Source organism: Priapulus caudatus, unplaced genomic scaffold (assembly GCF_000485595.1).
Source record: "Priapulus caudatus unplaced genomic scaffold, Priapulus_caudatus-5.0.1 Scaffold520, whole genome shotgun sequence".
NCBI classification, from domain to species: domain Eukaryota; kingdom Metazoa; phylum Priapulida; class Priapulimorpha; order Priapulimorphida; family Priapulidae; genus Priapulus; species Priapulus caudatus.
The window spans coordinates 127,389-145,848 of NW_014577581.1; the positions used below are offsets into that span (position 1 = coordinate 127,389).

The 18,460-nt window shown below is 46.2% G+C and overlaps 1 protein-coding gene across 1 annotated transcript in view; it reads right to left on the reverse strand.

Moving 5' to 3' along the window:
* Nucleotides 1–18,460, reverse strand: part of LOC106811255 (probable ATP-dependent RNA helicase DDX46) — a 40,911-nt gene that overhangs the window by 21,515 nt on the left and 936 nt on the right. Inside the window, exons 2-11 of the mRNA XM_014814812.1 lie at nucleotides 14,613–14,870; nucleotides 14,142–14,334; nucleotides 11,130–11,337; nucleotides 10,340–10,407; nucleotides 9,762–9,920; nucleotides 8,539–8,710; nucleotides 7,832–7,952; nucleotides 6,964–7,139; nucleotides 5,679–5,879; nucleotides 1,986–2,068 (exon numbers count right to left, since the gene is read on the reverse strand). Coding sequence (XP_014670298.1) covers nucleotides 1,986–2,068; nucleotides 5,679–5,879; nucleotides 6,964–7,139; nucleotides 7,832–7,952; nucleotides 8,539–8,710; nucleotides 9,762–9,920; nucleotides 10,340–10,407; nucleotides 11,130–11,337; nucleotides 14,142–14,334; nucleotides 14,613–14,870 — 1,639 coding nt within the window. The remainder of the gene's footprint in view (nucleotides 1–1,985; nucleotides 2,069–5,678; nucleotides 5,880–6,963; nucleotides 7,140–7,831; nucleotides 7,953–8,538; nucleotides 8,711–9,761; nucleotides 9,921–10,339; nucleotides 10,408–11,129; nucleotides 11,338–14,141; nucleotides 14,335–14,612; nucleotides 14,871–18,460) is intronic.

Genomic DNA, 18,460 nt, shown 5'->3' on the forward strand with positions numbered 1-18,460 from the left:
GCGATAGTGTGCACAACATGGCGCCATATCTCCGTCTCCCAAGATCATTGTCTAACATTGTCTCCTCTCTGACACGTTCTCGACTCGTACTCAACCAACGTCTCAACGTCAGTCTCCATCACGCGTCCGCATTGTCTCACACATGCCTCACGTTTGTCTCACACGTCTCAGTGAAACTTGTCCTCACAACCCCACTGGGCTCTCACTGTCTCACACGGGCGTCTCGCATTGTCTCACACCATGCCCTGCACGTTGTTGCACAGCGTGTCACGTTGTCTCAGCCACGTTCAACATGTGCTTCACACATGCCTCAGTTGTCTCACACTCTCACTATGGCACACACGTTACACGTTGTCTCAAGCACACGTCTCACTTGTCTCCCACCAGTTCAACACAACGTCTCACGTTGTCTCACACGCGTCTCGCGTTGTCTCACAGACGTCTCCACCGTTTCTCACAGCACGTCTCACAGTTGTCTCACACGCGTCTCAACGTCTCTCACACACGTCATCTCAAGCGTTTCCAACAACGTCCTCACGTTGTCTCACAGCGACGTCTGCACGGTATGTCTCACAACGCGTCTCACGTTGTCTGCACAACGTCTACACGTCGTCCGCACACACCTCTCACGTCGTCTCACGTTGTCTAACACACGTCTCAGCGTTGTCTCACACAGGCACTCTCACGTTGTCTCGAACACGCGTCTCACGTTGTCCACAGACGTCTCACATTGTCCTCACACACGTTCGCGCGTTGTCTCCACAGCGTCTCACGTTGTCTCACACACGTCTCACGTTTGTCTCACATACGACGTCACCGATCGTCGACACACACGTCTCAGTTGTCTCACGACGCGTCTCACGTTGTCTCACACCGTCTCACAATTGTCTCACAGACGGCGAGTCTCGCGATTGTCTCACACGCGTCTGCACGTTGTCTTCACACCACGTCGTCACTTGTCTTCACACACGGTTCACGTCGTCGCACACCTACGTCTCACTTGTCTCGCACCGTTCAATAGCATCTCACACGCGTCTCGCGTGGCACACGCGTTTCACACGCCGCTCACGTTGTCACACGCGTCTCACAACGTTTCACGTTGTCACACGGTCTCACAACACATCTCACACGGTTATCACGTATGTCACACGCGTTTCACACACAATCTCAACTGCGTCTCACGTTGTCACAAGCATCTACACGCGTATTACGTTGTCACATGCATCTCACAACAATCTCAACGCGTCTTACGTTGTACACGCATCTCACACAGCGTCTTACGTTGTCACGGAGTTGCTCGTCACACACATCTCACACGCGTCTCACAAATTCACGTTGTCACACGGTGCTCACACAATCTCAGCGCGTCTCACGTTGTACACGTATCTCACAATCTCACGTTGTCACACCGTCTCACACATCTCAAGACGCGATATCACTAGTTGTCACACGCCGTCTCACACGGCTGCACGTTGTCACACTCCGTCTCACACACATCTCACTGCATGCTCACATGCGATTCACCTTGTCTCCAGTCTACAACGCGTCTACGTTGTCTCACGCAGTCTCACACACTGTGAGGCATGTGTGAGACAACGCGAGACGCGTGTGAGACGACGTGAGACGTGTCCGAGAGAGGCAATGTTAGACAATGATCTTGGGGAGACGGAGATATGGCGGCCATGTGTGCACACTATCGCACTGTTATCGGGAACAAGGTGCAAGCACAATCCAAAACAATACAAGTACAATTCACACAAACCATGCGTAAGTTAACACCACCAAAATATGAGAAACCAAATGCAAAGCGAAACTATACACAATGAGAAAAACAAAAGCTCGGCTAAACAATGTGGCACGAGCAAATCCAAAACAACCACATCAAATTCAATAATAAATATAATCAATACAAATAATGAATAAATAGCAAATAACAGAATAAAAAATAAAACAAAATGAAATTTGAAAAAAATTAAAGCACTGACCTGCGGTTCGAATCCCATGTCGAACATTCTATCAGCTTCGTCGAGCACCAGGTAGGTAACTCGCTTCAGGTTTGTCACGCGGCCTGCAATCACACACAAGCAGAGATACGGACGCGCGTGAGAGACGGTGTCATAGAGCGAGGACACGACAGCGCGAACGACAAGCCTCTAACCCCTCCACCCCCCACCCCCCCACATCATACGCACGCGGGCGGCGAAGACACCAGAGCGGACCCCGGGACTCCCCACCCACACCCACCCACCACACCTACCACGGCAACCTTGTCACCTTGTCTCTGTCAGTGGAACGGCTCGACAGCATACCAGAGAAAAAAAAAATAATTTTCCATGGGAGCTATTTTGAGCCTCACGTGAGCGATTTCGGAGGTTTGAAGAGCGAGTCGCTCCCGTGTATTTTTTACCCTGCAGCATACGCCATTGACGATACTTAACGAGGGAATCCCCCCACTGAGATCCAGGTCTATGAATTATCGACCTAAACTTCTACTCCCAAAGTCACTACCCCATGTGTACTCCTTCGCAGCGTTTGAGATGGCAGCATCTGCCTAAAACTATCTAAGCGCAGTAGTTTCGACAGTTGGACAATGCAACCAAATTTAAAATTCACGTTGGCTGGGTCCGCTCCAGTGTCTTCACAGGTGGTATGACAATGTTTTCGCTTGCTCAAATTTCTTTTTTCGACCTTGATTAAACTCGTTCACTTTTCGTCCTAGCCCCTGACATCTAACATCACTGAACATCGCTATGATTCAGACAGCGCTGTAGCCGAGCCGAGAATTCCCACTCCAAAAGAAAAAACTCTCGGAGGCGAGAACTTTCATGCAGCGCCAACAGGTGGCGGCGCGAGACTTGGTTGATAAGTACCCATCGGATTCTGGCAGCTCTCTCCATGCGAGCATCAGCAAAGTCTGAAGGCCTGCACAAAATAACAACTCCATAAAACCGCATGTGCAAAGGCAGCTGTTTCATAGAGAGATCAGAGGCGGGCAAAGAGCACGCCTTGTTTGTGTTATAGCAGGTCCAGCAGGGTCTATGCGACGGCAGCTAACACAGTACTGTCGACAACTATCCATATATACATATACCAGGAGCTAATAATGACAACTTTGTCATTATTAGCTCCTGATATACTGTATAACCACATATAAGCATGTGTGTATGTATGTATGTAGGCATGCACGCATATATGTTTGTAGATGTACGCACGTGCACCCACACATACACACGCACGCACGCACGCACGCACGCACGCAGGCACGCACGCACGCACGCACGCACACACGCACGCACGCACACACGCACGCACGCACGCACACACACATACCAGCAGCATTCAAGTGTATGAAAGTAGGTGTGAATGGTTATAGATGCATGTATGTGTGTATACACGAGTGGCAAAATGCATCACAGCATCTAGCTTTTTGACAAACCAAGTAGGTGAATAGGTAGCTCTGCGTGTTATTCCAAAGCCCCAGGTAGGAGCAATGTTGATGTTACCAGCCTCACGTACGACTGCAGTATTGCAACCTGGGATATCTTCGGAATCAAATTGTTTTTCTCGTTCCTTTCCTTTCCAGACATTTCACCCAACATAGCACATTCGTGCAGAACAAAATGAAGGCGAGCAAACGCGTTAAGTAGCTAGGCCAGAAATGCTAACTGGTGGCTGATTTTTGTTGCGATAATGCAAGCACATGTATGTATGTGCGTAGGTATGTGTATGTGCGTGCGCGCGTGCATGTGTGCGTGTGTAGTGTGGTTTCTGCTACATGTGTATGCTGGCTGGGTCAGCAAATTTCCCCACACATAGCAAGTCAGACAAATGCAATAGAAGTAACTCCTCCTGGTGGTGATAAGACCAAAATAATGTAATAGAACAGCAGAAGAATTTGCGTGATTGCCAACTTTCCCAAAAACAATACAAGCCAGACAATATGATATGTCGATATATTATGACGTTCGTTCGTTGCCACTACAAAATGACAGCATGTGACATTCTCCTACGATTTTAAGTCATTGAGAAGCAACAGTGGAGGAATAACGCTGACAGCTAGCGAATTAATTGTGCCTGCATAGACCCTGGGGTGCTCGGGCTACCATACTTACATCTGCAATGCCAACACCACTTCTGCAAGTACATACAGAAAGGCTAGGAGTTTATACAAACACTGCTTCTGAAAGGAAAGGGTGGCTATTAGTATGTTTGTTTGAAATTGGTTGTTCCGCATTTGGGGAAGGCTGGCCAGGGCAGAGGGTGAGATGTAGCGCACTCCAGTCGAGGGGGCATTCACAGCAACGCACATTATCAGATATTGAAGCTTTACAGGTTTTTTTTTACCCCAATGTGTGAAGGTATATAACTCTTACCAGTTTCATGGCAAGCTGACGTAGGATCCATTCACACACTGTGTTCATGGTATTGAGGCTGCATCGAACATCTCTGCTTATGTGCAGGCCATGTTGGGCTTACAATAACACCATCTTCTTCTTTTTTTACAATAACACCATCAGACCCACGCGCAAATATACGGTTACAAACTAGCTAGCTCCCCGTACTACCAACACCTAGTTGCTAGACCCAGCCGACTCTCTACACCATCTTTTTTACTTTCACACTTCATTTCCCTTCCCTCGTCCCTCCCACGTTCTCTTTCCCTCCACTTTCCTGCCCCTTCACTCCTCCTTTCTACCTCTCTCATAAATTCTCTCTTCTACTCTCCCTCCCACCCTTTTCCTCCACATATTCCCTCCTCCTGCCCTCTCTCAACTCCTTTCCCAGGGTTAGAAATTAATTTGTATTGCCAGGCAGCAAGTACTTGCTGCCAGAGAAGAAAGCAAGCAGCAACAAACTTACTTACCCAGACAGAAACTTGAATAAACCATAGCAATTAGACGTCCACTCACCGCACCAGTACTGCCCTCTACCCATAAGGTAGCCGGTTTGGCCTCCTGGCCCTATTTTCTTTGACCTGTTCATTCTAAATATAGTCACCTATGCTCAACCCAAGTTGCGCATCAAAGGAAGTACGGATGGGGCACAGGTACACGTAGGGTCAACGTGATTTATCAAAAACAACCCTCAACAAGTGGCCATAATTTTCAACCTGAGTTTACCTGTAGCGTAATGCTTTTACTTTGCTTGATTAGAAATTCCTTGGCAGCAAGTATTTGCTGCCGACACTGACAGCAGCCAGTAACCTGTGTAGGCTGCAAAACTGATGCTTGTAGCCCTCTATTTCTTGTAACCCTAGGCCACAATTAAAAAATCTTTGTTCGCCCTCACCCGACCCAGGCTGAAAAGTTTGGGTAGGTAGGTAGTCTTCTTTTTTTGAGGGGGTTCTTTTTACAAATTAAGCATGGTGTCTACATGCTTGGTTGTTCTTGTGTGGAGATACCTTTTATGTTAAATGTTTGTTTTGCTTGGTACATATAATGTATTGCCTACAGATTTATATAATGTACAGTGATACAATTTGTAAAAATAAAATTAAAAAAAGAATGGGAAAGATCATCAAAAATGTTTGAGTCAGCTCCTTTTTGGCGACCCGCTCAGGTGAGGGCAAACAAACAATATTTTTATTATGGCCCTACCTTCCCAAACTCTCCCCCTCCCCCCTACGTTCCTTCTTCGTGCTCGAACTATGACACATGGACGTGACCGGCAAGCCTTACCGCTGTTGGCTGCGAGCATGTCGATCATGCGTCCCGGTGTGCAGACGATGATCTCTGCTCCTCTCTTCAGCTCGGCGATCTGCTCAGAGATTCCCGTGCCGCCGTACACGCAGACCGGGTGCACGCCCAGCTGCCTGCAGAACTTCTTGCACTCGCGCGATATCTGCATCGCGAGCTCGCGCGTCGGCGTCATAATGAGTGCTGCGGGAGAAGCGAGAGAGAGAGGCACGTCATTACACGTGCTGACGACGACGACGACGACGGGGATGGAAACCAACGTATTAGCCAGCGAGCCGTGCAGCCGTGATTTGCACGGTCAGTTTTGAAACTGCACGGCCAAAGAAATTTAACAACTTTTCCAGGGGAGGCCCCCTGTAGTGTATAATCTTTCCCCCCGTGAACGCCTACGGCGTTCACAAAGTCCACTACGGCAGTTTTGGCTGAGACACAAAAATTGCACTCCCAAATATTTTTTCTGCACTCATACTCATTCCTGGCTAATACCCTGATGGAAATGATGGCGATAGTTACAATGATAACACGCCCCCATAGACACACAGACACACGCCACCGTACTTGAGCGTTCATACGCTAAAAATATACGTGGCTTATTCAGTACCGTACTGAAATACGCGGCTTACTCGGCACCACGCTGGCCGCGTATTGTCTGTCGTGTGAACGCAATTTCGAATTGCGAAACTGTAGCGCGCTTACCTAGACTGGTACCCGTTCGCTACACGACGTTAGTGTAGCGTGTGGAACTGTCGACCGGGTACCAGTCTATATTATACCTAGCCAGCTAAGCCTCGATTCTCGTGTGAACGCTCCAGGTTGTCTTAGCACGGTATTTCAGCCGAATTCAGCACCAGATAAGTACGGAACCAGCAAGGCCGTGTATATCGTGTGAACGCAGCTATATACACATACATACACACACACAGAGACATGCGCTCGTACGCATACACTCACACGCCCATGCATACCCATAGACACACATACAAGCACACACACACACACCCACAGACACACACATGCACGCATACACACACGCCCACGCATACCCATAGACACACACACATGCACGTGCACACAGACACCCACACGCGTACACACCCACAGACAGACACACGCATAAACACATACACACACACCCACAGACACGCGCACGCACACACACGCATAAACGCACACACACACACACCCATGCATACCCACAGACACGCGCACCCACGCACACACTCGTATCTACACCGCACCGGCTCTGACCCGCGCTGACTTGACTCACCGATGGGGCCGTCGTCCGTCTCGAGCGGCGGTTGATCCATGATGTGGCGAAACATCGGCAACAGGAAGGCGATAGTCTTTCCGCTTCCAGTCTTCGCGATGCCGATCACGTCGCGTCCGGCCATGATCGCCGGGATGCCCTGCGCCTGGATCGGCGTCGGCGTCTCGTAGTTCTGCCTGCAAACACGCGCCCGCACACGTGTCATGGTCGTCAGGACGACGACCTCGCCACTAACGATGTTACCGCACTGTCGTACCTAAGTAGTCTACGCTGTACGGATATATTAATAAGTAGCTGGAGATGATCACCGTTGCAATCAGCATCGATTCCGTGCGTGACAATACGGGTGATGCATAAAACACTGCTGAGCGATGAAGTTAACGTATCTCAAACCAATTTTCACCGAATCTGAACTAGATTTTAACCAAATATTGACTTAATCCGAGGACAGCTTCTAACTATCCGCTATTCTAATCTCGAACGACGAGGCTGCAACCGTGAACGCAACTCATGCACACGCAGGGCTCGAATTTCCCTATTGCTAACTCGCAAAATGCATGTCAATATTGAGAAATTGTGAGTAGAAAATATAAGCACTTGCTATTTTCTGCGAGTAGAAATGTATAGCATACACCGCATACATTATCACTGTCGATCACGGAAAGAATATATCTCATGATTAATGGTCAAACTGGTTGGTCAAATTCCCTAAACAAGTTTCAATTCGCCGTTATTTACCGTACGCTGTTTACACTTTCATAATGCCGAGTTATTTGCATGTTAGAATTCATTTTAGCACATAGATTTTTAGGCACTCGCAATTTTCCGCAAGTGGCTAAAATTGCGAAATTCGTCCCCTGGCACGCACTTTTTCATGGAGTCGAGGATCTTTTTGGAGACGCCGCACTGCGCCCACTGTGAGATGGGTTTGGGACAGCCCTTGCCCTTCACGACGATTGATTCCAGCTCCTGCCGCTGCACCTCCACGTCTGCAACATGGTATTAGCCAGGAATGAGTATTGTGGGAGTGCTGAAAAATTATTTGGGAGTGCAATTTTTCTGTGTGTCTCAGCCAAGACCGCCATAGGCGTTCACGAAGGGAGGGCGGGAGAGTGCCTCCTCAAAATTTTTTAATTTTTTTAAATTTTTTTGGCCGTGCAGTTTCAAAACTGACCGTGCAAATCACGGCTGCACGGTTCGCTGGCCTGCACGTTGGCCTGCAACACGCATCTTTCAGTGTCAGTGACGCCATCTACAGTGGCTCACGCAAAACAATCCACGATGCGTAAACTAGGAGGGAGGCACCACACTCAAACACAAGCTAATCAAGGGCGCGTCATCAGAAACAATCATGACAAGAAATCCTCATGACTACTGTGAATCTATGAAGCACAACAATTCAGGCGCAAAATGTATGCATCATCCCCAGAATAGAACCGACTTTGATTTTATGCTGGTAGTTAGTCCCATCCTGGGGTGAAAGAAACATGAGGCTATTTCTGCAAATGAACCACAGCTATTTCAACGTGCGCCGGCAGACGCTATGCGAACGAATACAGAGGGGGCTGCACTCACCTTCGGGGGAGAGGCGAGCAATCTCCGGCACCTCAACGTAGAAGTTCTTGCGGAACGGCTGGTAAGTGACCTTGGTGTGGTCGACCGCCTCTAGCTTCTTAGCCGTGCTCTTGGACGCCTCCAGAGCACTGGCCTTCTTCTTCAGGTCCTCCTCTTCTTCTTCGGACGAGTACTACACAAGCAAGCATGCAGAGAGAGAGAGGGCATTACACTTACCGCACGCATCCCTGAATACTGGCGATTGGGACGACATATCAAATATCATGACTAGTGGTGCGCGGTATTATCGGTATACCGGTATATCGCGGTACAAACTCAAAATAATACCTATCGTGATACATTCTCGCCGTACCGATTCCGCCCCCCCCCCCGCACCGCCCTCGCAACGGCGCGTGCCGTGGGATACCGTCAGCACTATACACACAACATATGCACCCGCCCCCGCTTAAGTACAAACACTCACACAGCACAGTTGCAACTGCACACACGCACGCACGCACACACAAACGCACGCGCGCAGCACACACACACACACACACACACACACACACACACGCATACATACACAATAAGATAGCCTGCTTGTTTGAATTGTTGTGTTGAGTATTATTAAAGCTCAGTCTGACTCTGAACGTTTTACACTGTTCCGTATCGCGATATATCGCGATACAAAAATGTAAGCGATACCCATCATTAATCATGACATTCTAACACTCCGGCCGCGGCGATAAAGGAAATGTTGCTTTTCTTAGCGTACTAACGTCAATCATACATGCATATGTACGTTTATGATAGGATGCAAGCGAGTTCGTGCATGCATGCTTGTGTCTACTCTACATGTAGCGTATTGCATATATGCATATGTCTTTGTGTACATTTGTGGGGTACGTGCATATGTGTAGATTCAGCGGATTCTCGGACTACTACCCTCTGGACAACTACCCCCCAAACAATTATCCCCCTAGGACAACTACCACCCGGACAACTGCTACCCGGCCAACTACCCCCTAGGACAATTACCCCCCTAGGACAACCCTAACCCTAACGCTAACCCTAACCCTAGGGGGGTAGTTGTCCGGGTGGCAGTTGTTCTAGGGGGGTAATTGTCCGGGTGGTAGTTGTCCAGAGGGTAGTAGTCCGGCTACGCATTCAGCGATCACGATGTATTCATGCAGATGGACAGGCTTGTCCCAAGTTAGTTTCACGTGCTGGCGTCTGCTCACCTCCATCGCATCCTGGTCGTTCTGCATCAGCTCTCCCTTCTTCTTCTCCTCAGCCTTGACCTTGGCCACACTCACGATGCGCGTCACACGCTCCATCTTCGCGTCCTTGCCCGCAACGTGGTGGTGACCCATGATCGTCCGCACCTCATTGTTGACCTCCTGCACATGCGCAGGTCGCGCAAAACACAGGGAAAGTCAAGGAAGGAATCGCCAAGATGCCTAGCCAACGTATATGCAATTGCACGGGGTGCAGGTAAGTACGGCACGGGGAAAATCAAGAATGAAACCACAGTGACGCTACCACACTAGATACGTTACGATGAAACCCTGAGCCTCTAAACCTACTCAATCTAAAACTGCTACTATTGAGTTGCCTGCACATGCCAACAAAAACCTCGTTGAATTCATAAATTCAACTCATTGTAATTTCATGAAGAAATAAGTATGCTGTTTTCGCTGAACTGCTATACAAAATAATTATTATCTATCAATCACTTGAGCTACACGTGAATATTACGCCGGGTGCAGGTGCGTTGTGTCTTTCGACGTCAACAGCGACAGGACGTGATAACATGTACCTGCATGTAAGCATCCAGAGGGTCCACGTCTTCCTGTGGCTCAGTCCCGTTCTCTTGTTGATCACCAGCTAAAGCACACATCACAGGAAAGATTGTCAACGTGCCTCGCTAAGATTACGAATGTGCAATTAGACGTGCAAGACGGGCATTAAATACAGTCTCCTCCTCATCAATTTGATTGAATAGCTTAAAATCGTGCCAATAATAATCTACTTTGTTAAACTTTCAAGATCGTTTGTTTATTCACGACAGTATGGAATATTGTTGCACCAGGTGTAAAACTACACTTTTCATGCCAGGCGTGGACCTAAAAGAGTAGGATTTTACAGATGCCTACATAGTTAGATGCCTAACACTTATTTTAAGATTATTTCCATTTATTTTGCTTTTTTATTTCATTTTTTTCTCTGACATCTAAGAGGAGCCAACTGCCTTCACCCACCCCTCACGACCAGATGCTAAGGCCTAAAAAAGACGTTTGTTTCCACTAACTCGAGTCCATTTTAAACCGCCGAGTCAAAACTTTTTATTGTGATCAGCAAAAAAAAAAAAGTTAAAATATTTTATAATATCCCAACGTGATATCGATCGGTGAATGCATTGATTTGACTTTGAAGTCATTATATGGGCTGTTATAAGTATAAAACAAGTATAAGTTAAAATACCGAAAAAAAAATTTGATAAAAAAAGTTTTGCCTGCCCAATTTCCAATTTTGTGTCCAATTTTTTTCAGCTCGTTAGCGGAAACAAACATGTTTTTTTTTAGGCCTAAGAGCCTGGCTTCACTCACATTCAGCATCTGGTTCCACGACGACGTGCTCGTGTTCATCCTCATCTTCATCCTCCAGCGACCACTTCTTCCCCGGGAACATCGGCATCGGGAGGTCCTTGTTCGTGCGCGCCTGCTCCAGCTTCTTCTTGTTCCTCTCGGCGCGCCAGTGTTCGATGCGCTCCCTCCTCCTCGTCATCTCCGTTTCGAGACGCTTCTGTTCTGCCTCCTGTAGCCGAAAAATGAGTCGGTAGAAACGAAAAAAACGATTTCGAGCCGACGACATCGCATTTTCTGACCGCCACGTCTTGCAATTTACTAACTAATAACATGAACTAATCACATTTTCAGGATTCTGGGTGTTCATAGTGTGCTCTATGAATAGATTCTATAAACATACACAGGGTTTCTTTTCAGGGAAAATTAGACAAAGTGTAACAGTGTTACTGTAGTTTAGAATTATTAGAAGGTAGAGAGTAGAGATGGTTTGAGAAGATACGTGGTATTCGTTGGCAACATGTGTAGATATTTGCGCTACACGCGAGCGCATAATGAAATAATATTACAGCAGTAGCGAGCAAGTAGAACTGAAATTAGCAATGACAGTAGTCGCTTAGTATCAGTATATAGCTAGGCAGCAGCGAACGTTGACCGCGCGGAGCGTATTAGCAGCATTTCATTACGTAAGGTTAGCACGGGTTGGTCGCGCGCAGGCCAGGAATACGCGGCAAGCGTGCGTGTTGACCACATGTGATACGTTCGTGACGATCGAGTTTAGAAGCATCTCACGTAGTCCCATTCTATATATGGGGCTTCGCGAGATCATTACACCAAAGACATAGCTATATTTTAGTGCAGTAGAGTTCCACTAGTCGCCATCATGGCAGCAGAGTCCAGTACACCATAACTACGTCATAGTGTACCATGTAGAAATAATTTAGTTAACGAATCAACGAACAGAAGAAATCAAGTGTCTGACCAATGGTCAGGCATGGGGAGGGGCTGATTTATTTGGGGGAGTATAAAGTAGCTTAGGCAGAACAGAAAAGGGTCGAGTCCGCGCACGACGCGCGTGGGCGCGGGTTGACACGCGAGCCCGCGCACGGCGCGCGGGCAGTTGTGACAAGTTTTACCAGCTCTTACGAGGTTCCTACGAAGTTTACAAGTTTTACAAAGTTCTTACAAAGTTTACAGTTTCTCATGCAGAACTACACTAGACTGCATCAGTAGCCTCTGAGTAGAATAAAATATCACCTCATCTGTTACCATAAAGACGTGTTGGTTTTTCTGTGATCTCCATCGTCAACGACTCACATCGCACGAGACACAGAGACAAGTCTGACGTTGCCTTCAATACAAGCTTCACCGCAGCACGAAACGAACCGAAACTATACCACCCTTATAACAAAAGGAGGTAATGGCCAGTTTGGGACAAAAAGGACGACACTCCAACCAATCGAATAACAGAAAAGTGTAGACCCTGCGTCATATGACTCAATAAACGCACATGGCAATCTAAATATGTGAATCTGTGATATGGTGAATCTGGTCATCTATTTATTTTGGGGTTGACACTATTTTGACAATGGCGGGTAAATACATAAACATTTTTACAACGGCGATGTTAAATTTGACAACGGCGGTGCGCCACTGTGCCTCTTATCTATAAGAAACCCAGATACACTTGATGCACATCTGGAGTCACTTAATATGATATGCACTAATCATACGAATTTGCTCATATTGAAACTGATGTCAGTGGAAATGATAGGCACTGATAAAACACATACCATCACATTAAAATTGGAGTCAGAGAGAATAATGTTCACTCACTGTACACACGACACATACTGTCGACTGGAAACCATCCTTTCTTCCCGTTTACACGCAAACGCACGTAGGCAGCTCTGACAACACGCCAACCTATTTGATAATTTGCGATTGGAGAATTGCAGCCTCAGATTTGGAATCGATTCACTCACCCAGGGTGCGAAATTAATGGGAGTCCGGAGTCAAATACTCCCCGATTTACTGTCGGACTCCCTAATTTGACATATGCAGGAGTCCGTGTGACTCCCTGAAAATTCTGCCATACTAACTAGTTCATTCCGGAGCACAGCCTCGCGGAATTACTGTATTTTTTCAGCTAATGTCCAAAGAAAATTTGGCAGACGTGCAACTGCATGCATCTTAAAAATAAGCACATGCGTTATTGTTTTAAAATATCTTTAATTTTCAACCTTACACTGCGGACTCCCTCATTTTGATGCGGACTCCCTCTTTTTGAGGGTAGGACGTCCCTTGTTCAAAAGTTAATTTCTGGGTGCACCGGATCCAACTTTTTAAGTTTCGGCCGGAACCGGAACCGGCCGGAACTTGAAAAAAGTTCCAGCCGGAACTACCTGGCCGGAACCAGAAGTTTAGCTGGGAATAAACTTGACAGTTTTGGCCCAGTATTGCGCAAACTCACTCAGCCTGAACGAAAAATCATTAGCAGGCACATCACTTAGGCGAGTAGGACAATGCTCAATGTTCTAATTACAGGATGGTTTTTTTTACTGTTAGGTGTACGAATCACCTGCCTACAGTGCATAATTTGCATAATTCTGTGGCAAAACCTGCATGTTGCAGTATCCCTGGTTTTAGTCTAACATTTTCAACTAACGGACAGATGCGATTCCTGTGGCTCTAAAAGTATTTAATTTTGAAAGAAAATCTTATGAATCATCTAACATCAGTTAGGTTCAGTTCAGTTAGTTAGCCAATGTTCAAGTGGCAAGCGTTTTTTGGGCAGAAAAGTGTGAAGTTGTTAACACTATATTGTCAGCAAATTGACTCTATCGACTCTCAACTACATTCAGTGACTAATCTTTTGATTTTTATGACGCTTGTAGCAGAAATGACAAATTTTAGGAAAAAGTTCCGGTTCCGGCCGACTGTTTCTGAAGGGTTCCGGCTGAAACCGACTCTGAAAAATTGGGGATCCGGCCGGATCCAAGTTCCGGTGCCCCCCTAATTTCTACACCAGCTCACCTTGTCCAGCGGATCAAACTGGAACTCGGTCTGCTTCTCCTCGCTCCCGTCTTTAGACTTGACTTTGTCCTTGTCGTTGGATTTCTGGTGCTTGCCTTTCTTTCCCGGTGATTTCGTTCGAGACCGCTTCCTCCCGTCTCGACTTCGCGAGTGAGAGCGACGGCGAGATCTATCGTGACTCTTCGACCGCCTCCTGTGTTCACACAAAACGCTCGTGCGAACTTTCACTCTTCATCGCCATTTCTAACCATATTTAACAACTTGATCAATTACAACATAACATTTAACTGCTTTTAAACATGTTTCATTTAGCTTTGTATTTGGTAAACCACAAAATATCGACGACTGCGTTTGTAATCGCCAAAAGACGAATAAAAAGATTAATTTTATGCGCGATGAATGTAATTTTAATTGTGACATATTAATTCGATGGGCCAAGTTAGTTACACCTGCGAAGAGCCGAGTGCCTACCGTCTATCCCGATCCCTATCCCTATCACGCGACCGCGACCTCTGCTTATCCTTGTCCTTCGAGGATGAACGTGGCTTGTCTCTATTGCGGGACTTTGAGCGTTTCTCTCTGGACTTTGACCGTCTTGTCCGTTCTCGACTTTTGCTTCTAGCCTTCTTTAATTCCCTATCCCTCTCCTTGCTTCGGGATTTTCTTGACCTATCCCGATCGCGTCTGCGAGGGCTGCTTGATCGACTACGCGACTTTTTCCTGTATTGTCTGAAACAGAAGTGATAAAGTAGAGTACAGATGTTGTCATTGTTGAGACTGGACTATACTACACAGCATATATTCAATCTAAACATATCAACAAGAGCTAATAAATACCTAGAGTGTACAACGGGAAAACGGGAAAATAGTGCTATTTAACGGCAATATTATTCTACTTTGTATGCAGTTCTAGACTAAGTTCATGGTATTGCGTTAAGCAGCATTCTTTGCTCTCTAAAATAAGACCAACCGCTTGTCTCTACAATACTCCTAGGCAGAGATATTGGAGCGTAATCATGCCTCCCACAGGCCTCACGCCGCCTCGCATGCACAATATTCACTATCCTTCTTGCCTTTTGCGGGACTGGCTATTGTTTTCCGTCGCCGCTTGGAGCGCTGATAATTGATGTCACATGCCCAAATTTGGTACTCTTACTACACCATATAGTAACTGAGCTGCGTTGTAGAGACTTAATTTAGAAAACATTGCAGGCTCCATCATGACTGGCATTAGCCATGCTAGGAAAGATAATGGGAGATAAGGGCATAGGCGATGCCCCCGAAAGGCCTGTGAGGGGGGAAGTTTACGAGCCAATATCTCAGCCTAGGAGTATCGTATTGACAAGCAATTGGTCTTCTTTTAGAGAGCAAAGAATTCTGCTTAAAGGAATAATAGGTCCATTGATTATGCAATGTTGACGAATGCTAGCAGGGTTTCCAACCCTGTGAACTCCAAATGCGGAATGAAATTGATGGACGGGGGGGGGGTGACGAAATTAACCTTCGGGTTGCTGCAGGGCAGGCCCGCGTGCCGTTGGCATGCCAGCTGCTAGGGGGGGGGTCTGGGGCATGCCCCCCCAGAAAGATTTTGAAATATTTAAGCCATTTTCCTGCAATCTGAGGCATACTGTGCGGCCATATTCTCATGTCTGATGCCACTGTCTCAACCCTAGACTCAACCCTACAAAGTTAGGGATTCAACACTTTTCATGACTTTTCAGAGAGAGTACACAGTTAGGTTACTATAGTAATAATACATGTATTAAAACACAGGTAAGAATTGCAAATTTCTCACGTCACGTCTCAATTTCACGTGTTTTGTATGTTTGCAACCATACTTTTTGGCTATTTGTGAGTCTGGAAACATTTCTTGAAGAGTCCATTTGCATGGTCTGCCACCCTCAAAGGCACGTTGTGTTCAATTAAATAATCCGTAAATCTCACTTCTGCGTCAAGACAGACATTCTCTATCTGCTGCAAAGAAGCTTGATATATTGGGTGTAGATTCCACTGCACGCCGCATAGCACTTATGCCTGTTGAGAGACTATATGCCTCTGGCAGTCACTCCTCCTCCGTGCCCCACTTGAAAGTCTGTCTTGCATACCATGCAATAGCCATGATTAACACTGAGTTTTGACTTCAATATCTGTGTATATTCGTTCCTGAATTTCTGTAAAAGTCGGGTTTTTTGGATGGCAATGGCAATTGCACGCCATTCTCCCCACGTGTTAATCGCATTAGCAGACAAACTACGTGACACCTTGCAGACAGCGCCTGTCTGACTAGGCTGTTCCATTTACCGTAGACATGCCAGATACAAAATGCATAGAATTAGAAACACATTATAACACTGAGCGATGGTAGGGGGGGGTGCAAAACTAAAGTAATGGCAGAGCGTGCATTTCCAAGAAACGACTCGCGCAGTGACGGCTATTAATAACTTGCTGCATCAATACTGCACAAGCGCGTGGCCAGTGCCAGGCACCGGCTGAAAAAAAAAAAAAATGTGTCCAAGCGAACAATGCGAACAATCGGTGCAAATTTTATACAGTGCAACTGAAATGAGGAATATAACCTTGCTGCTGCGGAGTGCGGAAATTAAGCCTAGAAATATTCTTTTCTTCTTATATTTTCATTATTTTGCAATAAAAACTCTTAACCAACTATTACATTCTTTCTTTTTTCTCAATTTTATTTTAATAACAAAATAACTTTAAGCGCATAATTAAACTCGGGAAACTGCAGCCTAGACTGGTCCACGCTCGACAAGCAGTGTAACGCGAGCAGTCACGTCTAACTGCAGCCCTGTAAACATATTAGCGATGTGCTGTAGCCACTGATTAGCTGACTGGCGAGTCAGGACTATAGACCAATCAGAGCGGGCGTCTCATACACGCTTCGGCCGATGCACACAGTATGAAGTACTAGCGGGTTGGATCGGATCAAAAATACGAGAAAAAGTATCGAGGATCGGATCGAGGGAAGAGAATCGCGATTCGATCCGATTTCGGTGGATCGTTACAGCTCTAGTTATATATATCCAAACATTGATGAAAAACAGTTCTAGCGATTGTGAAGGGCGGCTATCTCACGGCATCCTCACTTTATATTATCAAAGGTCGCCGACAGTCAGCACAGCGTGGCTGTGTATACGTGCCTGGGGCAGCATATTGATTGATGTACAGAGGGGGGGGGGAGTGCAGGATTGTTTAAAAGTCGCGTGGGGCATGTTCATTATAGGGGTTGGGCACCGCTGGGATCAAAGGACGACAGCAAAATTCTTTCCTGGAATTGAGGAAAAAGCTGCAATCAGGAATGACACAGAGCGTGCCGGCACGCAAAATAAATGTGTGAATTTCATTACGATTTTCCATATATATATTGCAATATCCGGAGTGCATAATATCGATATATATCTCTATATTATACACTCCTGGTAATATGATATGCACTGAACCAAAAGAGGACCTTAACGGCTCATAGATTGCAAGTAAATTTTGTACAGATCTGAAAATAATTAAGCGTCGAGGCCTGTGTTAATTCAGTTGGCAGATAGATTAACTTTTTAACCACTTTGCCTTAAAATTGTACTTGCACAACTTGGCAGAGACTAAGCAATTCAACCCTCAGCAATTTGAAGTTTATGTTTCTCTTTTTTTAAGTAAGTATTTTAGTCTTTGCCTTTGATGTCCCCAAAGATTAAAATACTCAAGTGATATTTTTGTGATGAAGATCAATTGTTTAATAATGCTCAGAGTGCAGAAAATTGCATCTAAGAGGTGTACCGGTAATTGTCGAAAAAAAATTCCAGGGGAGAACCCCCAGACCCCACCTAATCAGGGACCCCTTCCCGAACCCACCACCATAGTCTATTTTTTCACTATTTAACTTATTGACTCACTCGCCCAGTTTGGCGAGAGGTTTTTATTTTAAAGCTCTAGTCTAACACTGTAGACGTTGTAGGTGAATAATTCAAGCGTATTGCGAGAATTTTCCAGTGTTTTCCCCATTTTCATAATACCTACCGTTATTGCTCGAGTAACAGCAATTGTCTAGAGTAACAATAAAATGTCTTAGAACCTTCGTATTCACCAAATCCAATGAAATCATGCACGATTACAATTTTGCGTTCTGTTTTCCTGTTAGCCGTCTGCCAAACTCTCGATTTTCTCGCGTAAGCGCGAGACATCTTATCAGGTGCGTGAATGCATACCGTCGCACCGTATAAATCAGGCCAAGTGAAACACAGCGTCTTACTAGCGGTAACACAGTGTAGTACTAAGCCAGTAAAGTCTGTTATTAGAGAAGCTTCGGAATT